The following is a 27,931-nucleotide window of genomic DNA, read 5'->3' on the forward strand; positions in this document are numbered from 1 at the left end:
CGTCGACGCTCATTCATTCCTCCACCTTTCTCTCTCTCTCTCTCTCTACCTCTACCTCTCTTTCTCTCTTGGGTCGAAAAAAAAAGAAGAAAAGAGTACCAATTGCAATAACAAACGGGGCCGGCTCCGCCACAGAGGAGGCTAAGGGATCAAATAGCTCTTTTTTACCAGGGCAGGGCTGTCGCAGGTGGGATGCTTTGGTGGAATTATACTTTGCTGAGGTTTGCCCACAAGTACTTGAAAAGCCGCACGGGTATGAGGAATGAGGCGAGACAGGAGGGAGACTATAGAGTCTGTTTGGCACTTTTAACAATTACGAGAATTACGTGGTAGTAAAAGAAAAGAGTCATGAAGTCAACAAACTGACTCGTTAACATCAGTTATAATATCTAACACATTTAATTAACATATAATCTAATTTGATTTCATTTCATCTAAATTATTTTCAGCCAGCAGCGTAAAATAATTGCGATTGGCCCCATTGCAAATCTTTTTCTCGGGCCCTCATCCCCAAAACAAGCGCACGTTCGTGCACACAACCACTCCAGACAATTGCTATGCCACCATGGAGAGACTCACCATGCAACTTCCATACTGCAATACCAGCTTTAAATCAGCACCACGGACAGCAGCAGGAGTGCCAAATTTATCAACGCTAATTTAACAGCCTGCCCTGGACTCAGTGGCTCAATGTTATCACAGACACAGACTTCAGTAGGTGCACATTTTCAAACACGACCAATGTTTATGACCGTATAACTGTAAAACTAATGACATTCCCATCAGCCTCTATTCGGATACTTCCATTTGTACACTTCCATGTACCATGTTCCACTGTGCACACTGGTGATAGTCAGACACGGACATCACGCCGTACCGGCTGCAATTCAGTTCAGACGCATAAATCGACCCAATAATGGCTTCTATCCGACTACCGTATAGTGGTATTTAGTGGGAAAAAAACATGTATGACTTAAATTTGTATAGCTCGGTGTTCGCCATTTCAATTGCAACGGCTTCAGCTTCCTCGCCCGCCATTTTCACAAGTTTGGAATAGGTTGGTGGCCCCTCCACTTCCGCTACGTAGCAAAAACGGCGACCGTTGAGAGTGAGAAGTGTCCAGCGATCCACACTTTTGACCATTTTGGGTATAACATTCAGGTACTTAGAGTGCACTGCATTCTGCCATACTTGATTCGTGAACACTTGTGCACTCAAACTAGCAAGTGCAAGTACAGAAATACGTGAATTGGGACACAGCACTATAGTCTTGTTAAATGAATGAAGCAAAATCTGCAGGCTAGTTCAGGCAATCAACCGTCTACTGCTGCTGTCACTTGACTACTCTTTTTGCTGCAACATATATCAAACACACCCGCTCCGTTCTATACCTCCGCTCTTTATTATTTGGTCTATCTGCTGGAGCTGGAGCATGTAACGGTAAGTGACAGCATTATTTCTACAGAAGAATAAGAAGAGGCAGGTGAGATCTTGAGATCAAGGTCTGTTAAAAAAAAAAAAAAGTTTCCAACATCCGTTATTGCATCTTCTCTGCTATTTTTGTAAGGTTTTTATGCACAAATTAACAATTGTAGCCCATTTATAGCCTCACTTTAACCCGCTGTCAGCAAAAACATAATCTTGTTTCATCTGTTACCTTCCTCTAGCCCATTCTTTTTATCACTTGCATTTCATATTTTAAATAATCTACAAATTATATTCTTTCTTTAAAGAAAGTTTCCCTGATTTAATCTCATCTCATCTTCCTGACTCTACTGCAAGCCTTAAGCGTTTTCTATCTTTAGAGACCTGCTAAAGAAATGCTGCTGCATGAATCCATACCTGAAAAGCTTTTATTCAAATTACTAACCTGCATATTAAAAACCACATTATCACCCCTTTTAGTTTGCATTTAAGTCTATTTTTAGTGTCCCAGTGGCTGACTGTCGCCTCGTCTTTGTAAGCTACTCCGTCTCTCCCTTCACTCTACACAGGACTGAAATCACCTAAAGCCTCTGTTGTGACAAGCAGCACTCCAAACAATAATTCAATTTGTCGCTGCTTTGCATCTTTATTCTCGCTCACAGGCACACGTCTCCTTTCAATCAAGCAAAAGTAAACCGTTGAGGGCGAGAGACACAGAGGGAGACAAAGAGAAAGAGAGAGAGAGAGAGAGAGATGGAGGTAGAAAACAGTCGGAGAGCCCAGCAGAGTATGTTGCGTTGTTGCCAGCGTCAGATCACAGCGCACGGCCTCGTCTTTTTCATGTAAAACAACCGCTGTTTCCGACAGCACGTTTGTTAAAAACAAGCAGAGTTTAGATGAAAGAGGCCCCAGTGTGGAATTATTGTTTTTTTTTTTCCTGTCCTTTTCCTTCGTCTTTCCTTTTCTTTCCTCCCACACACTCGCCACACTGCCACCGCTCTCATGATACTCCGGTGCTCTAATTGCTATCAACATGAGTCACAAATGTTCAGCCTTTTTTATTCCAGGGAGAGGAATTATTACTGGCAAGCTTCACGTCTGTCAACACATGCTAATTCCCCCATTTTACTGCCTTGTGTGTGTGTAGGTGTGTGTGAGGTCCGGCACTGCGACCGAACACACGTCATGCCTGGTAGACCTTGGTAGCAGAGTTGCCTTTGAACTGCAGACAAGGCTGACTTTGAGTCTGGGTTTGTGCTCCAAGATAAACTTCGGCCAACTGGGAACATAAGAGAATGACAGCTTTTATAAAAACAGGGTTCTCTAAATAACCAAAGGGACGTTTTTTTTTTATATTAAACCAAACCAAAACCATTCATGAACAGTTCTCTTTAGCACCATGCTGAAACGGACTTACCTAGACAAGAAAACAGTCGTATGAGAATGAATGATGTTTCGGACAAAGATGGTCAAAAGGTAAAGATGACACTTTTGGTTCCTGGTCTCTTAACGGAATAATTAATTAAATATACATGATGACACAATGCCCAATCTCTATGGGTGATTACATGTACTGTAAGTATCATATCAATGTAACACAAAACCCAAATCAGTAAATGACTGAGCTTCACAGCTTTCATGCTATTGAATTTGTAGAGTAAATCAGCAAATGTGTGATGCATACAAAACACATTGAATATCCATCAATTTCATCATGTATTATATAATCCTAGAGGAATATGCAAACTAATCAAAATACTAATCAGTATATATGGCCCCAAGGCCAACAAGTCCTCCAAACTAAACAACAAAATTTGATATTTTTGTGATTGTCTTTAAATAACACATATGAACATTTTCTAATGTGATACCCCAATGACAGCACGGCATGTTAGCCAGTGCCTTCCACAACCGCTACAAAAAGGATTCATACTCTATGACTGATGATGTTTTCTGATCTGCCACTGCTATGGTTAAAGTTTGGTTAGGTCTAGGCATAAACTTGGTTAGGGTTGGGGCAACAAATTCGGTTGGGGTTGAATAAATGGTTAGGGAAATATGGTAAATGGTCATGGTTAACAGAAGCCAACGTTGACTGTCAGTAGAAGATGGGAAACAAGTAAGGGATAATGTACAGCAAGTCGGTCGTTGTTGTGAAAGAATCCCCGCTTCCCGTCGGGGTGCAGCATCGCCCTGAAGGGGATTCTTTCACAACAATGACACGCTAACTGTACATTATCCCGCTTATTACACGGCTACTGACTGAAGAAATCAATATTTTGACACAAAAACGGTCCGCCAGAGTCTGACATCAGAGCTGCGCCCATAGCAACGGTTCTGTTATACATAGCAACGGTCTGTAATACAGAAATTACAGACCGCAAAATGCCGTGATTGACCAATCGGAATCGAGTATTCAACACAGCTGTGTAATAGACAGAGGTATCGCGTGTCAAGGTCAAACACATCCATCCATCTCGATCAGCTCCCATATAACACTTCTGTGTTTGCTCCTGATAGACAAAAGTCATAATTCACAAGGCTACTACAAGTCGGTGTCCAGCAAAATGTCAACATACGTTGTATTAGCCATCTGAACTAACAACAGATTACACTCTCATTACACTTGGGAGGACAGTCTCCAAGCACCTTTTCCATCTTCAGTTTCCAGCAAAGCACATATGGAAATATGTGGGGAAATATTTACACTTATTTTAGATGAACAAAGTCCTGTTAACTGATCCAAAATCCATGTGTGATATGATATTCTAAATATATATATGTAAACTGTTATGCAACCGCTTTGTGTGTTTACTGTGTATTTCCGTATGTGCCTGAGCCAATCATAACCAAGAATGCAGACAGTCCCGTCTTATATCTGTATCCATATTTCTGTTCCAACGCTCGACTTGTTTGGAAGGCTCCACGCTGTTGTTATGTGCAATTGGCTTACGATGGAAACTGAAAATACTCCGGTCCCTGGTGAGAGGTGGGGTTCAGATGGGGGGGGTTTGATAGAAAGTGGGGACGGCTTAGCACCGAGGGAAGAAGATCCAATCTCTAAATGTGTTGCTGGGAGGGTGAAATACTGGAGAAACCCTGCTGGGCCGCATTTCACAACTCTCAGAGGAGCTCTATAGGCAGAGCTTTCCCACTGCTCCTATAGTAGGTGCAGGCAGGCAGGCAGGCAGGCACACACACATCTCACACCTCCCCCTCACATACACACATTACACAAACAAAAGCTTTTTTTTTTTCAGAGCCAAATACTGCAAACCTATTCATATTGTTATTGTCAAGTGAAATCTTCTCAACTCCAATCTTAGTCATTTGAACATTTTGTCTTCAGTTAAAGAAACTGTCGGCTTCTGAACGAGACGAAATGTTTACACTCAAAAGTATAACAGAGATAATAATACACATCATCTGCGTATCATAAATCTACATTCTAATACTAATGGGTGGCAAGTCTGCATTAGTCTACATCAATGACAGGACAAAAAAATATATATCAAGACATAAAAATATAGTTTAATTTTCCTTTCTTCCTGAAAAGTTGACATTTGTAGATAGGAGGATTTCAATATGACTGTCACATATCAGTGCCAGAGCAGGACCTGGGAGAAGTGCGAGGCGTGGCGAGAGAGGCCACTCTGAATTCAGATCAGGAAACCAAACCACTGGAAGACCCCAACAGGATTCCAGTGTGGGTTGCCAGGGCAACATGAGCAGGAGCTTTCAACCACGGCAGCCCAACTTTGCAGAAGACGATGAGGCACAAAACAACAAGATATGAGAGAAAATAAAAGCCCTCCCTTACAGGGACAAAACTGGAGAAAAAAAACAATGAATGCATGCTGGCTGCATTTTAGCACCGTAACAAAGGAAAGAAAGTTGGGGAGAATGTCTGGGATGTTCGAGATGAGGGGCTTTCTTATGTGCCGCAGCTCGCCAACTTCTTGTTTGGCTGTCGCTTGGCAACCAGTGGTCCCCGAGCTCCATCACACACACACACACACACACACAGAAAAAGGCATGCACACAAACACACGTGCTTATATTGAGTAATTTTGCCTTTAAGAGTTTCCACCTTTCCAAGCGGAGAGTTGGTAGTTGTTTAGCAATAGACCACACATACACACACACACACACACACACCTTCCTCACACACATACAGCACTGCAGGAACAAAGAGACAACAATCTCTCAGTCCCGCCGCCAGCAGCCTCGGAACAACCTGTAAGACAAACGTGCCTCGCTGCTTTTATTTCTCTGGTGGGCAGCCAGCATCCACCTGGCATCACTAAACACTTGATTATACAGTAACAGTAGCATGCTGCTCCTTGTGCCTTCCCAAGTTCTCATTAGCAATGCAACTGTGGCATCGAAGCGGCAAACGCTACCGCTACCGCCAAGTGGCAAAGAGCTGTCCCATGCCAACACTGAGGCCATACTAAGAGGAAGGACTCCATCATCCCACAGTGCTTTTATGTTTCCAATTAACTATTGTTTTCTGTGTCGGCTCTGCCAACAGATCGGACGCAGATATACAGTATTCATGTCTTGCGTGTCAGCTGCGTCTCTTCTAGAGATTCGAGGTCTCGTCTATTTTTGACGCGAGCCGCGGGGTTCACAGCAACAACGGACAGTGAAAGTGATCTATTGACTGTATATTGACATCATACCAGCTACATTACTACAGTTTTGATGTCTATCTGTAGAATATGTTACGGAGATGAAAAAAAAAGTAAAGATTTATTTTTAAATCAACACTTTCTGCTTTCATTTCAAAATAAAAGCCCTCAAGTGTTTTTTTCTGTGGACAGAATTCCTTAACAGAATTTGTTAACACAAGGCTTTTATTCTGAAATATGTGAAGGACAGTGCAGTGGAACATGCAGTGACTTGCACAGTTCCATGAATGAATAAAGTACAGGGTTTTAATAGTGGATTTTTACTATTATTTACAAATTCTACACGTTTCTTAACCTTTCTCTGTTTAAAATAAATATAAATGACATTTATAATGAAATGAAATGTCCATTATGAAAGGCAAACTATGTAGAAAGATAGGGAAAGAAACGCAGCAGAAACACATGCTGAAACGCCACGCGACGCAGTCGCCACGCGACGCAGCCGCCACGCGACGCAGCCGCCACGCGACGCAGCCGCCACGCGACGCAGCCGCCACGGCGACGCAGCCGCCACGCGACGCAGCCGCCACGCTCCCAGTGTGGACAAAGCGTCATTGTGCCAGGTACACGGATTGTCCATTGCAAATACATCCAGCACTAGGATGCAGTTTTCTCACTTTTTTTTTTCTCACTGTCATGAATCTTTGAGCGCTTGAAAAACTACTTTGACTATCATGAAACACTATCAAACCTTCATAATGACATGGCAGGAATCAGTCATCCATGTGAGGAAGCCAAGAGCCATCTGATGCTGCAGAAGGACACCGAACTGAGCCTATAGATGTGTCCTGACAGCCATGCTGGATGGAAAGCCTGCTGTAGTGAGTGGTACTGGACTTTGTAATTTTCAAGACAGTGACGGATTCACATTAAAAAGAGACAAAGGACAACCAAGTCTGATGATTTCCAGTCTGGGGTTTTTGGAGTGTCTCTTTAAGCAGGATGAACGAGGGCAGACAAGATAAATGATGAGAAAGGCTCTCCTCACATGTGCAAACAATTTTCCTTCCACAGAATAACCAGGGGCCAAATGAACTGTCTGCTCAGTATGTCAAGCGTGAACAAATGCCTTTCACATTAAGTCAGGACCCTGGAGACGAGATAGTGTGTGTGCATGTGTGACTGGTGAGAGAGTGCATGGCTCTGTTTTGATACCGCTTATATATATGTGTGTGTGTACACACCTGCATGATTTACCATGCAAATAAAGGATCTGATTATAAAACATTATGGTTCCCTCTAAAGGCTCGATTTAAATTCAACCAATGCCGTGTTTTGATTAAATGTATCCTGCAGGCGGATAATCCTTTGACCTGATTGGCTGAAACAATGCTGGCAATCTGAAGGTAGTGTTGGCAAGGTAACCTGAGGGGATGGTAAGAAGGAGGGGAAGATGAGGGTTAAAAGTGGTATCACCTCATATTCTCTACGGATAGAAAGCAAAATGAACCGTAAAGAACCTTCAACCCAAGAAGGAGAAGAGGCAGAGAAAGATGAGGAGGAGGAGGTGGGATGGTGATGACAAATATATTTAGACTAATAATCCGCTGACCATTCATCCTGTGTAATATCTCAACATCTACTTGATGGATTGGCACAATGTTTGGAACACGGTTCATTGAAGGTGCATCAATCCCCCTCACCTTTCACAACTCCACCAGCAAGTGGACATTTTTGGGTCAGAGTGAAATCATTTAATGGATTGCTATGAAATTTGGTTCAGACATTCATGTTACCCTAAGGATGAAATATAATAACTTTGGTGATTCTTTTCAGCTAGTGGCATCATCATGTCCAATATTCTGGTTTATGAGCAAATACCCTGCAAAACGAATGGCCTTCCCGTCGGCCTCAGCTGATATCCACTTTGTATTTCCTGCTAATTAGAATATGTTAGCATGCTGAAATAAAATGGCAAACCTGGTTAAAGATTACACCTGCTAAACATCAATATATTAACTTTGTCATTGTGTCGTAGTATTTAGCTCAAAAGAACCCTCGGTACAGTCTCACAGAGCAGCTAGTAGGAGCAAGACACACCACCACCATCACAGGTTTATGAGCATCAACTTGTCAAGATACACCACATATATAGATACACCACCATATATATATATATATCTATATCTATAGATATAGATATATACCAGATATAAAAATACCAAGAGATGAAGAAAACTGTTAAAATGAATATAGTGCAGGGTAACAACTGAGATACGGAACTATAGAAAATGTGAATATAGTGCAAATAGTGATATAGTGCTGGATAATAAAATATAGTAGATATAGAGACCAGGGGATTAATAAATGTCAAATATGGAATATAATGCGGGATAAGAACTGAGGTGGAACGTTTTTTTTTTAAATAGACTAAAGTGCAGAATAAAGCTGTACATTGTTTGTAGATTGTTTTATAAGCTGCATATCAGACTGTTTTCTCTCAGCCTGGTCATGTCAACTGAAGCTTACATGCACAGTGGATGAAGTGATTGCCATTTACTTTTATACTGTTTTTATATGTTAAAGCCTTGAACATTTATGAGTCCATAAATTGAGCGTTGTTCGTCGACTTTCACTTATTCCCACACAGGAGGGCTCTTAAACCGGGAAGTGGCAGGAATTACCCACAATTCCCCTATGGCATCAGAGGGAGGCAAGAGAGTTTGGACTGTCAGCGCCCCTTGTGCCGCTCATTAATCACTTAGGCTACTGTGGGACAGCCCACAGGGATCAGCAACACACATGCAAGCACACAGACTGGCAAATTTAAAAAACGGTGCGAGTGCAATACCAATGTAAAATTTGTGTCTCTGTGAAACAATCGATAAACGCAAAATAGAGAAACCCTATTAAATGTTGAGTGCCGTTTCCTCGCCGGTACAAATGCACCCATCGCAGACACACACACACACACGCACAGTGATGCTGTTCATCGCCATAGAGAGAAGATAGAAATAGAGGGAAGAGGAACACAGCTCAGAGTTCCCTGGGGCTGATCAACAACTCAGAGAGAGGAGAGAGAGAGGAACAAAGAGAGTCCTTTCAATAGTGGAGGCTCTCTTCATTCACAATGCTGCTATCATGTAATACAGCCTCATGTCTCTTCCCAGGATGTCTTCTGGGACTCACAAGCTATTCATGCATGCATGCATGTTTATGTCTGTGTCAGTGAATAATAATGTATTTTTTATTTCATTGGAAATAATATCCTAGTATCCTGAATCGTTAGACCTTTAATATTAAAATCACTTGTACATACTCAGCATGTTGGAGATCCAATGTGTAAAATTTTATAACGTTGTAATCAAATGAGACAATCCAAGTGGAAACTGGTGCGGTCTATGATCCAATCCCAATGCCCTAAACGCTAAGCCCTAAGTGTGCATAAAGGGCTCAACATGCGTCTGTGAGAGAGCCCTCATGCACTTGACGATTTGACAGTGAGACAGCTCTTATCCCTCGCAGACTTTGCGTGAATGAGCCTGAAAGTCCGCGAATGTGGATATTGGGATTGGGCCTAAATCTCGGGCCACACAGGGAACATCAGCAGCGCGTGTTTGTTTTTTTTATTAACCCGCGTGAGCAGCGCAGCTTGGCTGCGTTTCAGCTGCGTCTCTTCTAGAGATTCGAGGTCTCGCCTATTTTTAACGCCAGCCGCGCACGGTTCACAGCAACAGAGAAAGTGATTTTTTGACAGTATATTGACATCATACCAGCAACATTACTACAGTTTCAATGTCTGTATCTGTAGAATATTTATTTTTAAATCAACACCTTTTTTTCTGTGGACAGAATTCCTTCATTTGTTAACATGAGGCTTTTATTCTGACATATTTACAGGACAATGTTGTAGAAAATGCAGTGACTTGCAGGGCTCCATCAATGAATAAAGTCTTCATCAGTTGATGTAGTTTTTTGTAGTTGTCTGTTAAAGCTAGTAAGTGGACCTTGAGTTGAGAGTATTTTTTTCAAAATAGGGTTGCGATGTTTGAAAGACGTGGCTAAAAGACTATCGAGTTGCATTATGGGAAGTGTAGGATCCAGCATTTGTGGAGCTTGACCCATACTAGCATTTGCTGCTTCAATCTTGACCTTTCTTTTTCAGACCTTTTACTTATAAGTCACCCAACTTTATGGAAGTGTAACAATAAATCATTGATGTTTTAAGTGGTTGCATTTACGTGTTTCTATCAGAAATGCATGTTCATTAAGACAGCACTGATTCAAGGCCCAGGTCTTGAAAGTATCAAAATATTGTGAACATGAGGTGTTTGGTAGCACTTTCCTTAGAAAATGTTTCTGCATTTTAGAATAATTAAATTTAATTAACAACAACAACTACAGAAACTAACAAATGTGGTAATTTTCCCCATAGATATTTGGCAAAATAAAAACATTCTCTTTAATAATAACAACAACTGACAGTTATTCTCTTTGTAAAAAAGCAGCTCAAAATGTCATGATAATAACCAAAGCTAGATATTGAATTTGAATATAACAAGCCTGCTGCTTTTTGTCTCTTTGATATTTACTTAATTAGAGATAGCGTACATGCATATTTTACTATGGACAATTACAGACACAAAATACGCTGGATAGAGAAAAATCTCTTCGGAGTTATTGTCTTAGAAATTCCATCTTTGAGAGTTTATGAATATTATCAAGGAGCTGTGGCTGTGACCTTTGACCTCCTCAGTATTAGATTTTTATAATGCTGATGATCTTGAACCTGACGGAAAAGCAGTATTTTCTGTTTCACTTGTATTTTGATGTAGAATCCAAATCCACTTATTTGTTCTATTTTCCTTAAATATCTGCATGCTCTTACTCTAAAACATCCCCTTATACTCACAGACACACTTTACCTGCTATCTCTGCTCTTCAAGGACACCTCTGGGGGATGCCTGAGGGAAAGCTCTTTTATGCTCTAAGCCATCAATTGACCAATCAAGGCTTGCCAAAGTAAAGTGTCTGTCGCCGTTGTTGCTACAGAGACAGAGGGGAGCACACAAGAGCTGTTTTCAATAACAGCTCGCTTACTATGAAGCTTAGATGAACAATTCATCCTCTTGTCAAAAAAACCTTTGCAGCCTGGCGAGAGATGGAAGTCGGCCAGAACACAAACGTACACATATTACAATGATGATGTAGTGATCACTATAAGGAACACAACAAAAGATAAAGTGATATGCATGTTTTCAGAAAAATATCATATTCCTGACTACCCATCAGAAGTCATCTGCTGCTGAGCCTCTCATCAGTGATTTCCATTTGGAACCTCAAAGACTTAAAAACACAATGATGAAACAAGATGGGAGGCAAGAGATTCATTTCCCCACCCATCAATCTGGGCACCACTCATAAATGTCAGCCTTAAGGAAATTGCATGGCACCATTTGTCTGTGTTTATTAGGCTGGGATGAACTCAGTCTCATTGACCTTTCAGAGTACATATCCACGGCAAGTTAATGGAAGATAGGCTAAGTCAGACTTCCTATGGCTGGCAGAGCCTGATCGCTGGGATTCCTGCAGGCCTTATTGCCTCGATTAACTTCTTTTTAAAAAGAGATGGAGACAGGGAAGTTCATCACAAGAAAGGCCGGAGTCCATTGGGAGAATGTAATTTTTTCTAATTACTTAAATGGCCAGTCTGAAATGCCAAAGTACTAGAATTGTTAATTTGTAGTGCCTTGTCCTCAAAAGTGACTTTGGGCAGTTTGTCCGAGTGTTTGATCAAACTGATTTCAAAATGAACTTTGGCTAAATGAAACAATATAACCTTGGTGTTTCTGGTGTATTCTTTTTATTTGGTAGCCTAATTGTAATTAGTAAATAACCAAAAAAAGATAAGCACTTAAAATTGTGGATATCACTACCGAGTCCAACAGACACACATGGCAGCTAACCAGCTGACAGGCCTCAGTCTCATCTGTGATTTGAGCACAGCCTACGTTACCACGTTACTGTTACTGTGTTACATTACTGTTACTACATTACTGTGTTACATTACTATGTTATTAAGTTACTACATTACTTCATTACTGTTACTACATTACTGTGTTACTACGTTACTACGTTACTGTGTTACTACATTACTAAGTTAATATGTTACTACATTACTATGTTACTACGTTACTACATTACTACATTACTGTGTTACTACGTTACTGCCTTACTACGTTACCGTGTTACTACGTTACCACATTACTATGTTACCACGTTACTACGTTAATACGTTACCACGTTACTGCGTAACTACGTAACTATATAACTACGTAACTACATAACTATATAACTCTGTAAGTTACTCTTTGTCATGACTCATATCACGAGGAGTGCCCATTGGTCATTTGCCATCGCAACAACTGGACCAATGAAAAGAAGGAGTGAGTGGCGTTGCCGTATCAACGTCTTCTAGAGTGGTGCAGGGAAGTCGTATATTTGTAGGCTAAACCAGAAGTTAGTATCACTTTGGTTCCCTTGACTAAAAGCCAATGGGTTTTTCCATTGGGTTTGGGGTTACTGCAGAAAATAAGCTCTGTAGCGAAACACACGTTTATGATACTTACACGTTTTGTTCAGCAAGATAATCTCCACAAATGAACACCACTTTTATGATTTTTGAAATGCGAATGCAGTCACCAGAAGTAAAAAGCTAACGTTAAGCTATGAAACAAACTACACCACGGTCACATTAACGCAAGTATACATACAACGTGGCTGTAAAGGAGAATGAGTCAGCGTGATGACGTGTATTCTCATTTAGCCACTTGTTAGAAACCGCCTTTTTAAGACATATAAAAGCTTCAAAATTCATATTTACTGACGTATTTTATATCGTAGAACAAAACGTTAAAATCAAACTAAAACACATTAAAAAAAAACATCGACTTCCAGACTAGGGAACAGGAAGTGCTAAAATGCTAACTCATTTCTGGGTTTTCAGGACTCATTCCTGTAGCACTCCATTATACAGTAGCTTTATAGACATTAAGTTGCTAAGAAGGCAGCACTGCACTCATTTGGACCCACCAATGTGTGAAAGTGCCCAGAGCAGCTTTAAATTAATTCAATGTTACCTGCAAATGTCAGCGTTCACATTATTTACCAATCAATTTGTCATGAAACTCCAGCAAATTTGAGCAAAACAGGTCTGCTGGCTGTTTCACGGTCAGATTATTTTCTCTTTCATGTCATTTTGTTCTTTTTATCCTGCAGCCACCGGGCAGTAAAACAGCAATGTGTTATACTAACAAAAAAGGCTCTGATAGCAAGTGATGTCCCCACCAGACACCATGCACCACTGAAATTCCCCCCGGCGTCTGTCAACATCCATCACAAAGACTGCTCTTGTTTACATTGTGTGGTTGCTCTCACTTGACCTGGCCCTGAGGAAAACCACTAGAATATTCTTCACGATGGTGTTTGATTTCCAACGTACTCACTTCAATATCCCTTAATTCAGTGTCTCAGGAATATTAATAATGATTTTAGTGAACGTATCAGATGTTGTGGCCAGTTTTGTCTCCGGTGACATCACTGTTCAAACCCTGTGGGACTTTATATTTTCTGATATCTGTCTGAAATCTACATTGTTGCCACAAAAACAGTCATTATCATAAGTGCATAGCATATGGGCAGACACTGACGGTAAAGGTACGACTGCAAATAAACAAGGCATTGCAAAATTCATGGAGGAAAAAGCTCCATCAATATTTTAGTCATGGCTTCGTGTGACTCCTCGTCTCCACCACTGTGCTCACACAACAATAGCGTCCTTGGACCTCTGAATGTCATCAGTGGCATGGATGCTTATTATTAAATAATCAAGTGTCTCCACATGAGGAATTCACATTTTAAATATGACGAAGCCTATTCCAAGTCAGTTTTAGGTTAAAACACTGTGCATTATTATTATTATTATCTATTGTATTTTTACAGTTCACCAAAATTATCTGCATCTAAATTTACCCAATTTGGGCTCCCTTGCTTAAATATTATCTTCCATCCATCATGTTACATGTAAAGTAAGAACTCGAAAGGATCACTAATTGGAAAATTAGTCAAATATATTCAAATTTTATTAGAATATTAATAATTATAAGCTTAAAAGTTCAATCAAAAGGACATAGGTAATAGTATGTTTCACTCTGCTTTTCCCTGCGCTGCTCAGACAGTTACAAAGATGCTCGTGACCCTGGGCCACCATGTGATGTAATGGAAGTCGACAGAGTGTAGCCTATGTCTTTGTGGGGTTTCCTGACATGAAAACGTTCTGAAACGTCCTGATCCTTCAACAAAGCATGATGCATGAAAACAAGGCACCACGCATCCAGCTTGGACCACCTGGATGCGTAAAGAACCACACCGTGGCGCATGACAGACGCGCAGTGTGCGTCTGCAGCCTCCTGCTAGAACAATAACTTGTGATGTGTTGCTATGTGGGTGGAGTGATGGAAGGGTGGAGGTGTAGTGACAAAGAGCGGTATATGATGGGGATGGGGATGGTGCATGAACCAGCGGATCGTGACGGGACGGGACAATTATGGTACGTGTCCACAGGGGCATTTTTATCGCGAGGGGACGCGCCGCTTCCAAGCATCGGACGCTTGGTGGGCTGCCACTAGACACAGGCTGTCCCCGACTGATTGGACGAACGCTTTCCCGCCGTTGGCTGCTGCTCCCAGCTTTCAAACCGGAACCAGTATGGAGGCTCGTTTGGAAACTTTCTTCTCTTATTTCACAAAAATAGTTCACCAAAATGTGTTTCTGAAAACATTTGAGGCGAGAAATAAGCCACGCAGTTGAGTGATTTGCATAAAGTAGACTAGAACTCAACTTTATGCAAAAGACGAGCGGGCGTCGTGACGCTCCGTTTCTCGAATCGCGACGCCACGCTACCAGAATGCATTGTGCGGCTGCTTACATAGACAATGAATGGGAAGCATGGAAAGCACGAAGCCTGTGGACATGTACCATTACAAGATGCTCCGGACCCTGGGCCACCATGTGATGTAATGGAAGTCGACAGAGTGTATAGCTTATACATGTCTTTGTGGGGTTTCCTGACATAAAAACGTTTCTGAAAAAGTCCTGATTATTCAACAAAGCATGATGCCAGACAACATGGCACCAGCTGGAAACACCTGGATGCGTAAAAACCACACCGTGACGCATGACAGACGCGCACTGTGTGTCTGCAGCCTCCTGCAAGAACAATAACTTGTGCATGAGGCTGGAGTGATGGGAGGGTGGAGGGCTGACAAAGAGAGGTGTGATGGTGATGGTGCATGAACCATTAGGTGGATATAGTGCTACTCACGCTGCTGTTCTCTCCTGTCCAGTGGACCATCGCCTGGTTGTGCGTCGCATCCCCTTTGAGTACGAACGAGCTGCTGATCAGGGGCATCTGTTTTTCCCGGGACAGCGCTCTCCTGAAGCGGGGTGAGCTCCTATCAAACGCGCGGTCCTCCCTCCGGTTCACAGCCCCGGTGCTGTCACAGCTCACCGGTCCCGGCACGGACATCCAGGCCGAGAAGATCAACAGAAAGACGCAGAGACGCGCAGCAGCAGCGGTGGAGGAGACGACCGGCTGTTCGGGGCGCAGCAGAGATGCCATGTTTTAAACTGCGCTCAGTACCGCGGAGGACTGATGGAGAGACTGCTGATGCTCGTGGAAGATAGATAGGTATACTGTAACGCCGAGAGAGAAAGAGAGAGAGGGAGGAACAACGTGGACGCGTCTCTGTGCCAAGCTGGAGCCACAGGACGGCGCAGTGGTGCCATCTGCTGTCCAACAGCTGCAGCACCTCTGAGACTCAACTCAGTCAGCTTTCATCAAGAGTCCACACATGATGTTATGAATCATATATGTATGTATGTATATGAATATGAACTTATCTCTTGACACTGCACTATTACAACGGGTAGTACTTTTTTTTCTTCTTATATTTCTCATTTGTTTTTTTTTATATATATGTTGTTGTTGCTGTCTGCATGTCCCTTTACAAGTATGTGTATGTATTCCTTTAAACTTAAATACAAAAAATTAAAATAAAAAAAGGAGTCCCCACATGAGGAATTCACATTATAAATTTGACATATGACGAAGCCTATTTCAAGTCGGTTTTAGGTTAAAACACTGTGCATTATTATTATTATTATTATTATTACTATTATCTGTTGTATTTTACAGTTCACCAAAATTATCTGCATCTAAATTTATCCAATTTGGGTTCCCTTGCTTAAAGGGACTGTTTGTAACTTTCAGAAATGCTTGTTAACAGCGACACCTGTGGCCGTTAAGTCAACGAAAGTCAGCGTCGGGCTCGCTCTAAATAGACATGAACGAGCATCGCTCAAAACAGTGAGGCGACACAAGTCAGCTAAAACCACAATATCACTCTATATTTCACCTGCTTGGCAGTAATGTTAGCTGACCAGGCGAAGGTCTCTCCATGAATCACTGCTGATCCTAGTGTTGGCTTTTCCTGCTTCAGCCCCGAGAAACATTATCGTCTCCGACTGCGGCCGCAGGGAGACACCGGCACCCGGTCGGAGACGATAACGTTTCTCGCTGCGGAGCCCCCACCACTTCACAAGAGACGGGAAACCTCTGTTGGTCTGGAGGAGCTGCAGCAGTTATTTCTGCACAAACGTCCACTGTACATTCACTAGATATTCTCAGAGCTACGAAGTCTTCTGCATTGTGTAGTGTGCGCGCACGCACGTGAGGTGGAGCGAGACAGCGAGACAGCGAGACAGCGAGAACGCGCGCGGTGTGTGAGTGAAGGCAAGCAGGCGGTCTGAACAGCGTAGCCACACGCGAGCGCGCATATGCGACCGGCGCATGGGATCCCGACCCGGTAGATTTATACGTGTAAAAAAGTTACAAACAGTCCCTTTAAAATATTATCTTCCATCCATCAAGTTGCATTTAAAGTAAGAACTCGAAAGGATTAATAAAACTCTATCAAACCCATGGAAATACTCCCAAGCGAAGGGGTTGTTTTGGCCCAGTGTTAGTGTGTATTACTGTTTACCCAAACTAAAATATGGAACTGTTATAATCTAATGTAGCTCTTTTTAATGTCACTAATTTTACTGTATGATAATCATATCTGTATTCTTTGCAGTTTTAAATGTCATATGCACATCGCTTTCTAGGACTGACAAAAAATGTGACAGTTATAAGGTCAAATTTGAGCTTGTTGTTCAAATAAATAACCCAACGGGGTTAAAATGGTACAAGATAAATAATTCAGTATACTGCATCTGTGTTGTATCAACCCAAAATGGGACAATGTTTAACCCCGTGATCTTTTGTGTTTCAGTTTGAATCCCCAAGGACATTAAGAAACAGCTCTACAGATCCAGGAGAGCCAGTCAGTGAAGTGTAATTTGTTGAAGCTTTTAGTCCACATCTACTAACTACATTTGAGCAGGTGAAACAATGACTCAAGACTAAGACATCACAGGCTCCGAGGACAAATCCAAATTGTCTCCAATCAATCAGCTTAGAGACGGTTGGCCCTAATCTCTCTCTCTGGTTTGTTTTTGTTTCAGCTTTCCAATATATTATTTTTTTCATTTGATCTATGCTCCCAATTTAAAAGATAAAAACAATCAGATGACCTAAAGTAGTTGGAACCATTCGGCAAAAAGACACTGCCAAGCCATATTTGCATGATATCAGTCCACTCATCCTCCTCATGGCCTCACTGGCTGCGTGTTGGTGGCCAGCTGGCCAAGAGGTCATAGTTCACATTTGATCCCATTAAGTAATAGCTCTCCTCTGTGTCTGTCCTCCTATCCAATTATAGCTAGAGGCTGGATTAATCCATGACTTGGTGGGTCGGGATTGGCAGGGGTCAAATGTCAATGATCACAATTTTTCAACATTTCCTGCCCCGAAACAAACAAATATGTTGAAAATATCATCATGCAGCTGAACTGCATTAAATATGTAATATTCATGATGTTAATTCGATTAATATAAACCATTTTTTTTTCTCAACATGGCGATGGCTGAACCGGCTGCTCGCAGTTAACAGTGCTAACAACCCTAACGGCTATCAGCTGTAACCGCAGTATGAGAGCAATGCATGAGCTAGCCAGTGGACATGCATCAGAAGCACACATGGCTGGCCCGGCTATGTCAACAAAGTACAGAGAAGCTCTGATTACAACACACACAGAGGGAGAGAGACTTCATTCTCTGCTCAGGTAGACATTACTCCACTATACCTCGGGCACACTAGCCAGTTAACCCGGCCCTGTTTCTGGGGTTTGGTAAGTGTCTTTAAATTGTATCTTGTAGGTTTTATCAATGTCATGTGACACGTTTTTCATGTTTAATTGTTTTACAAAATAGAATCACATTGAATGCAATTTATTCTTACAATGATCAGCTGGAGCATTTAGTGGAGCCACATTTTTTTCTTAGGTGTTGGTGGAGACCAAAACAGAGCTAAAAAGAGCTGTGACGGTAAGACAGTTGCAATTCACAGTGGGAGACCACAACTGTGCTCTGAAACCCATTTTTTTCCAATGGCTTCCACGTGGTTGAACTTTGGGCGCAGTGCACTGCGATGTGCGTTGAACCCAACCATGAGTGCAGCTCAAACTGTGTTCTGCTGTATGTCTGCTGTAGGTTTAAAAAGGCAACTGTTTGCTAACATGTTAGCCATATCACATTTTTTATGTCATCGGCATTACGTTTAAGGCACACTTGCACTGCCCCCAAGTGGCCCAAAAATCATTTCATGGGAACCTTTAAGTACAAATACAAAACTCAAAATAATTTATGGCATGACAGGATTAAGAAGTTAGTATGGAGATTTAATTCTTTTGATTCTCAGCATGAAAACGTGTCACTAATGCAATCCATTGTAAGTAGACCTTCAGGTTGCCTAAACAAAATCATACCATCATGTTTTGATGAAATTTAAACCTCCTGCAGAAAATGTGTCATGAGAAGTTTTAACAGGATCGCGATCCCGCGGGTCTCTTAGGGGTTAACATAATCTGTAGGAAACCGAGTTGGGCATTATTATTTCAGCACAACCTCTCCTTAAAGACAGAATGTCTCTTAGTGACTATGAGCAGGATCAGTGTTGAAAAGGTGATCTTTGTTAATTATTTACACCGCAGAGTCCTTCTGTTGTTGCTGCCGGTTGGGAATAAATGGAGAGAGCAATGTTTGTTGGCTCAGCTGGTCTCAGATCAGTGCACTCAGGTGTCCAGAGTGGCAGAAGAAGAGCAGAGTCAGTTTGAATATTTGATGGTTTGGGGGCAGATGGTGCATCAGTGCTCCAGAAAAGCGAGAGGAAGAGGACAGAACATAAGAACACACTGTCACGCTGTCATAGTGATTTTGTGTAAGGCCTACATGTTGCATCCCTTCTCTAACTCTTTTATAGTTTCCTTGAAAATCCACAAATGTTTTAAAGTTTAGAAACAAAAAATACTGTAATTTTGGTAGAGATAAACCCCAGCAGACTAAAGTCAAAGAAGCACAACTGGGTAATGTGAGACAGCAAGGAAAGGGCACAGCATCCAGCATGCTTCAAATGATTTCTTATTAGTAATTTTTTTTACTTATTTAGTCATTTAAACAAAATAATTCAACAGACAGCACCGTAAATAATGAATGTGCGTGGAAAACGTTGAATACTTCAGTCAACATTTAGATTATGTATCAAAACTGTATATGTGATGCCTAAAGAACTCACAGATCAGAAGAGAGCCCTATTTGTCTGATTGATCTGGCAGGACTTCAAATTAACTTACGATCTTGAAAATAGGGTCTATTCTCTGCCTTAAATCTTGAGTTTTCATGCACAAGTGAGGGGAGGGCAGATGATGGCAGAGCGTGAACCCTCCATGACCTCTACTGCCAGCAAGCACACTGCCTGTAATTGCACCTTTTAAACTGGAGCTTGCATTTAAATATTTCATACCACAGTGGAAATGTGTGTGTGGGGAGGGGGGGTTGTTTTGAAAAAGAATGCAAAAGTAGTACTATTTTAACCTCCTGTCTAATATGTTCTGTGTGACGCTCCTGAACTCTAAAACATTTACGTTGTAAGAGTCTGAAAAAAAGACACACTAGAGATGTTGTCTGCAGTGGATTTGATTTTACCCAGAGGAGTTGTGGTTGACTCGTTATTGAGTATTACAGTCTACAGTGTACATGGGGAAATAATAGTAATGAGTGAAACATAGATTTACTGTCACCGTTCTGCATTCTCTAATTGGAATAATTTGTATTAAATGATATTAAACTGCAGATCAACCCAGGGTTATGTAAGAGCACAGTTTTGGTACATATTGTACTGAGCCATCGGTGCAATGGGTGAGATGTGAGTGAAAGAAATTCATCAATGAGGTAATCAATCAGCATCAAGAGATCATATCACAACTATCCCCACTACAGAGGCCAGAGACAGCTGTTGAGAGCCAAAGTCCTTTGCGGTTCTCCCCGCGGCTCTGGTAAAACTAACGCGCATTAATCTTCATAACATCCAATTATCCATGAAAACTTCATGACGAACAAAGCTCCGTTCTGCAGCCGCTCAGCAGCACGCTAACAAGCTGGACTCCCGCCGTCCCAAGGATTGCCTCCCCCTGAGCTGTCTCTACGTTCAGATGATGGGGCGAGCTTTTATTCATCCACACTTCTCATCTGCGATCACACACAAACGGGACGATGCCACCGGCACCCCCTCAATGAGGGCCATGAAATATTTACTGAATTTAGTTTGCTAAGAGGTCATGCTGTGGGGATGCACTCTGAAATGGGTCTCTGACTTTGCAGCTTTTTACAATAGAATTGTCCCATTATATGAAGCTTATGTGGACGTTCAGTCAGGAAGACCTTCCTCACAGTCTCATTCATTCACAACCTTTCTGTGTCTCTCTCGCTCTCTCCATACTGGCTCCTATACCCTATCTGCTGACTGTGGGTGTTTCACTCTTAGATAACCAAACTGATTATGCCACACGCTTCCTGAGCCAATCATATCGTTGCAATCGAATTTTTAAAACTGTTCTCCTCTCTGCTGCTTTCTGTTGTCATTTCAGTGCGAACCGAGGAGAGACTCCAGGGGGGAATATACCTAATCTCATCACGGCATCACTACCCGCTTTGATATACTACGTCACGATGGAGTCTAATCGCCAAAGACTTTGCACTATTCTTATCATGCACCACGTAATAAATTATTGTTAATTCGACGTGGGTTCTCTCCTGATTGAAATAGTATAAAGAGCGATAAAGTCCACGTAACTTTATTATATCACGTACATAACAAACATATATAAATAAATATAAATATATATATATATAAATAAATAAATAAATATATATATAAATAAATAAATATATATATATATATATAAAAATAATAAATATATATATATATATATATATATATATATATATATATATATATATATATATATATATATATTTATTATTTTATTTATTAATTTTTTTTTAACCTAAACCACAATTGTTTCCTAAACCTAACCAAGCAGTAAAGACGTAAATTGAAACGTGTAAAACTGACGTCATAGTTTGAAGCCTATAGGGCCTCTGGACCAAGCTGCCGTATTTGATGAGTTGGGAGTGGGAACGTGTTGGTAAAACATGAACCTATCAGCAACTCTGCAGTTCCCCACAGCTCTATGGAGCTTTTTAGCCTCTTTTAGCTCATCGTTTTGGTTTCCTTGCCTGCTTGTGTTCAGCACAAAAACTTTGATAAACCCACTTTACACTATAATATTCATCAGGTGGCCAGAAACAAACTCCAAATTAATGCTAATGTTAATGTGCTTCATGTCTGCTGGAAGTGTGAATAGGCAATTTTTTCTTGCTAATACACTGATAGTTACTGTGTCAGTGTTTATCAGAGCTTTTTTTGTAGAAAACAGCTGCCTGCTGCTGCTGGAAACAAGGTTAATGAGAGCAGCGGGAGTGAACCAAACGGGATGTCGTGGGCCTTGAAAACAAACAATGAGCTGGAAGACAACACGAAGCTGAACTGCAGAGTCGAGCGGTAATTCTCTGTGTCGCTACAAGTGAAAAGTATTTTATTAAAATACATATTTAAAGTCAAAATCATTTCTAGGCCCTATGCATAACCACACACCTTGATCCAATACAAGGCATATACTTCAAACACGGTTTAATGGGATGTTCCACCCCTATAATGAGGCAGCCAATGATCGACCTCACTGAACCCCTGAGGGGTGATTACCTCGGTTCAGGATCCTTAAAGCACTTATACACACACACATACACACACCTTTAACCACACACACAGACACCAGCGCTCGCCCACTCAAATATTTCATATCTCCTCTTGCATGGTCTAAAAGGTGTGACCATCTATTAGGAACCACGCGGGAGCTGTCCCCTCCTCGCCCCCCTCCGTTACAGACAGGTCCCCGTGCCCCTGCAGTCATGCTCTGTCATCCCAGATTAAAAGCAGCAAGGTTGATAACTCACCCTGGCTGCTGGATACACACTCAAAGTGGGAAAAAAAACAAGGATATTTCAATGCCTCGATGTCCCTCGGTGCCACTAGTGCATGAACAAACAACTACTGCAGGCGCGCTTGCTTGTGCAAATGTATTAGTATTTTCATGTTCACGACTCCACGCATAGCAACACGTACAGTCTGCTCTGTACCTACCTATGTTGAATACACAAATACGTATGCATTGAAGCTGATGAATGCATTTTATACGGCATAAAATTGTGATAAAACAGTGATGGATTTTCTTGCACCGGTAAAGCCTATTAAGGCGCTCGCATATTGGTGGAGAGCAGCATCCATGCTTATAGAATTAAATTACAACTGTGGTTTATAGTCCAAATGTATACATTTTAACTTAAGAGGTGAATTGAATGATTAAATCAATGGCCTAGAAGTTACAGGGAACATTTTGTATCTATTGCAGCTAATCATTTTTTTGTTTTTTTTGTGATTTACATGTGCCAGCATAAATAAATTCAATTCCTAAGCAGATATGACTGTGGATGGGGTTTGCTAATCCTTTTTGTGGGGTTCAGTGTTGTGTTCCGAGGCGGGCGACGAGGCTGATGTCTGGTGAGCGATGTGCAGAGCTGCGTCATGGTCGGCCTTTAATTCTCAGCGCAATCACACTAACCTACAATAAACCTTCAAGGATGATGGGCTAATCAGAGTTATGGCTGCTAGCGTTGGTTGCTTTAACCCATCTATGAGAATATAGAAGTAGATGTATGTTCATCTTTTTGTCTGAATGTATGATTAGTAGGAGTTTGATGAGGATTTATTGTGATTTATTTTCTTTTAGATTGGTATATTAGTGTGTCTAGGAAGAGATTGGAGGGTTAGAAGTGACAAAGTGTCATTAAGATGGACAGATTAAGCCTAATTTTAATGTCCAACTGATCGCCCCTGATTAATTTTACAAATGGGGCAGAGTTTGGAAATAAAACTGAAGCTTCAAAAAAAGACTTGCAGCATCATATTATTCTTTTTTTCTTCTTGCTGTCTGATCAAAGTAGAATTTGTCACAGCGATGGCTGTGCCCCAATGTTTTTCCATTGTGTTTTCCACTTGGATGACTCCAAATGTCTGGACGTCACCACACTCGCAGACTTCACTGATTTATATACAATTCATTGCAATATGGATGTGACTCCAATTTGGTGACTAAAAATCCAAAACAAACTTATTATGAATATGTAAAACAATTACTAAGGCAAAAGCCAAAAACATAATCTTAAAAAAACAAAAAAAACATTACTTCATGTAAGCCAGAAATAATATTCAACCACATCATGATACAGAAATATGTAGAAGTATAGACTATGGAGATAATCAAAATGCATTTTAATATTACAGCCTACCTTATAAAAGCAATACAAAATATATAGGCCAAGAAAAAATGCCTCATGCCTCATCCAGTCAGGTGTCAAGTTTTAAATAAAAAAGGAAGACGGGGGAGAGGAGAGGAGAGAACAGAAAAGACAAGAGCAACTACACAATTAATCTCTTTATTTGGAAAAATTGTTGAAAAAATAATTGACTGTGTAAAGCCATGCAGTTTATGTGGTTTTCAATACAGAGGTGTCCTTGAATGATTTTTTATCATCATTGTTGCTTCACTTATTTTGTATAAAAGACAAAAAGGACAACCTCAATTATCTTTCTGAAACACAAACAATACAAAATTCCATGACAAGAATACAAAGCTTGTTCCTTTTTGATTTACCTCACACTACACAATGAAAGGCGTACATAAATAAATAATATATACTAGAGAACATCTTGCGATGGGATTACACCAACCATGCAGATTTTTGCAACCCCAAAATTGCTGCAACGACTTATGAGACATAATAGAGCATGGGAATGGCCATCATATACTTCCATCATGTTCTAAGCCCTTATACACTCTCACAATTTATTTTAATTAATTAATTCATGTTTATTTCTGATTTATGACTAGAACAATTTTACATAGTGCTGAGCTGCATCTCAAATTAATCTTCAGTTCCTGCAGCTTTCAGATGATGAACACCACTTCTATGTAACATCTACTGTTACCCTGCTATCTCCCCCTAAAGACCTCCTGTACCCTCCTAAAAAAGACAAAAACGGGGGTCTCTTAGGGTTAATTATGAGGCCTATTATTATCATTTTCCGTAATCATTTTTAGATTTTGCAAACTTGTCTGCTAGAGACAGGGAACAAACAATAACAGGTTCAAAGGGCTTCATTTAAATCGATTTAATTGCAGTTTTCTCTATAATGTCATGATGTTACACTCCGGTACAGTAGTTGGCAGCATGCATGCACCTTTAATGTTGGTAGTCCGCCAGTAAAGAAGTGAATTTCATGATCGTGCAGATTAAAAAAAAGTAAATTGGCAGATAAACTATAGCTGAATGTTCTGACAGAGAACGTTGGGTTAAGTCGTTATTACCATAGACATTTATTATAAAGGCCTAACATTAAATTCGAAAAGTTTATCTACAGGAGAATAAATATTTAAAAGCAATACAGAATGACTGAGAGCTTTACTGCATTATATTCCTTTATATTTTGTCATAATTGTCACCTGGCAGCTGAATTCTGTTTTCCTTTACATAAATTAAAGACATTTCCACCATAACTTGATGCAGAAAAGGCAGAAATTCACCAGAATACAGGAAATTACCGACCCCCAGACCCCCCACTTAATATGCATCCACCCCCCTGTCTGGGCTCTGTTGTTTATTGCACATATTCCTCCATCCATGTCTCATATCAGCTAAACCACTCCAGGTCCATTCATCAAAACATGTGTTTGAATGCCCCCTGCTGGTGGTCTGCACACCATGCCCATCATCCGACCCCTAGTGAGCGATCTTCCTGCTCTGATTCATATCCATGAAAACAAACATCCTCTTGGTAAAACTGTGAAGGTCTTGTTAGTTTCGTTGGATGAGAAGGGAAAGGGCTCAGGGAAAGATCCCCGAACATGAATAATTGAACAACCTTGAGTTGTCTTCTAGTTTGCTTGAAAAAGAAAAATAACAACAACTTTCAAACAGTCTGTATCCACCCACCCGCTCACGACCTTTCTTCCATTACAAGCCGGCTTTGACGTGCAGGTTTATTTTCCTCTGTGCACTAGTGTTACCCCTCTCCGTCGGTGTTTATGCCCCTTTAATATGACACCAGGTTTAGAGGCAAGTTGTTCCAGAGTCTCTGGTAAACAACAGACAGCTCTTTTCTGCCGCCCGCTCCATCCCCAAGGCTGAGTGCTCACAATGACTATTCATAAGGACTAAATCCTTAACCCAGATAAGCACCCAACAAACACACATCATGTGTCACCAAACTCAAACTTGAGGGGAAAAGAACATGGGAAAGGGGCTGAAATAAGGATAGGGTCAATGGGGATAAGACCTTATACAGCAGCGTTTTCAAACATATTCCTCATTTCAAGTAAGATATCACGAGGGAAAGTGCAGTTTTTAGATTTAAAGGCCCCATATTATAAAAAAGTGAGATTTTCATGTTTGTTTTATTATAAAGCAGGCTTAAATCCTATATAAATACTGTGAAAGTATCGAAACACTCAATCCACAGGGAAATTCACAAAGCCCGTATTCAGAAACTCTGCATTTGAAACAAGCCGTTAGGATTTCTGCCCATTCGTGATGTCACAAATATACAATATTTAGATCCTTGACACAATTTTAAACGTAAAACATTCTAAATGTGTCCCAGTTTATTCCTGGTTGCAGTGAATGTGAATGTCATCAGCTGACAAGAAGTACACATGGACCCAAGCTGTTGCCTAGCAACGCAATTCTGTTGCAATTCCGTCAAAATGCGCTAAAACGGAGCATTTCAGACAGAGGGTAAATACAGGTATATTCAGGTCGACAGTATGAGGAAAATAAATTATTTTTTTAACATTAAAGCATGTAAACATGTTCTAGTAGAAACACAAAATACAAGTATGAACCTGAAAATGAACACGATATGGGACCTTTAATATTTCTACTGAGCTACAAAAGCCTATACAAAAATCATTACAAACTAATATAATTAACTTATACACTCAAAATAATAACTGTAACATCAGTGCGAAAGGAGTTTCTATCAAATGGTGCCGACGAAAAAGCTGCTTGTAACTCTCGGAACTACCACGTTGCCCCAGTCACTTTCCCATGAAGCACAAAGTCTTTTAAGAGGTTCATTAATGACACGACATCAAAGTCTGACTCTGCGAGGCCTCATCAAAGCAGAAACAAGAGAGAGAGAGAGAGAGAGAGAGAGAGAGAGAGAGAGAGAGAGAGAGAGAGAGAGAGAGAGAGAGAGAGAGAGAGAGAGAGAGAGAGAGACATGCGTTCACCTCATGAAACAAACCTGCTCTTAATGTCAACCTGTCTGCTCCGCTTACTGTGAAATGAAGGAGTCGCAGGGCTTGCGAAGGAGCACGGAGAAATGGCGTGCCCATCAATTAGCTTCGCCCTGTCAGATGTGCAATGAAAGAAAAGACGAGAGAGAGATGGGAAATGAAAAGGAGATTGGAGTGTGTGTGTGTGTGTGTGTGAGACAGGAAAAGAGGGAGAGAAAGGTCATGCAAGGTTTCTTTCTATCCTCGGTGAGACTGATTAGTTGACGAGAAGCAGACAGAGACAACACATCTTTGAATGAACAGACTATAACTGGGAGTGTCACTCAAGGTGCTGCGTGGAAAACTCACATAATGGATCCATATCTGCACATTTCCTACTATTACAGTCCCCAGGTGGAGTTCAAGTAATACCCCTATAAACAGCTTTTAATGTGTCAGTTTTGTTGCTCTAAAACAATAGTTGCTCATTTTCCATCTCTATTCTATCCTATAAATGCTGATTCTGATCCAACAAGACAAACATAAACAGCATAGTATAGCCTGGCACGACGGCCACATAGTCATACACATAGCTGGCAGCAACATCAGCATAAAATCCAATTTGTACACCGAATATAAACCATACCCAATAAACAATAATAATGAAATAGGTCATTAGCCCGTAATTGTAAATGAGCTTACTTTTGATGATTCCAGCAGGAGACGACGGGGCTTCTTGGTGTTGAACACTGAAATGACTTCATAGTCCCTTTCAAAGGTGAGCAGGACAAAGAGTTCAGTCTGATGTGATGCCCTGATGCCAGTTTTTATCCAACTGACAGTTGAAAAGAGTCTTTCACCAGTAGGCCTTGTTTTGGGTAGGGTGACGAGGGCAGTTCACGTCTACCACTGACGTGTTA

General features: G+C 41.0%; 1 protein-coding gene across 5 annotated transcripts in view; it reads right to left on the bottom strand.

The window, feature by feature from the left end:
* sorcs2 (sortilin-related VPS10 domain containing receptor 2) overlaps positions 1-27,931 on the bottom strand; it is a 223,546-nt gene that overhangs the window by 195,467 nt on the left and 148 nt on the right. For 3 of the 5 annotated variants that reach the window (XM_074623539.1, XM_074623537.1, XM_074623538.1), the window contains exon 1: positions 15,442-15,807. In XM_074623539.1, coding sequence (XP_074479640.1) covers positions 15,442-15,738 — 297 coding nt within the window. In that variant the 5' untranslated portion in view covers positions 15,739-15,807. Of the gene's footprint in view, positions 1-15,441; positions 15,808-27,713 lie in introns of those variants that run through there. The other 2 variants (XM_074623541.1, XM_074623540.1) reach the window with 2 other exon arrangements.

This window comes from Sebastes fasciatus, chromosome 22 (assembly GCF_043250625.1).
Source record: "Sebastes fasciatus isolate fSebFas1 chromosome 22, fSebFas1.pri, whole genome shotgun sequence".
Classification (NCBI taxonomy): domain Eukaryota; kingdom Metazoa; phylum Chordata; class Actinopteri; order Perciformes; family Sebastidae; genus Sebastes; species Sebastes fasciatus.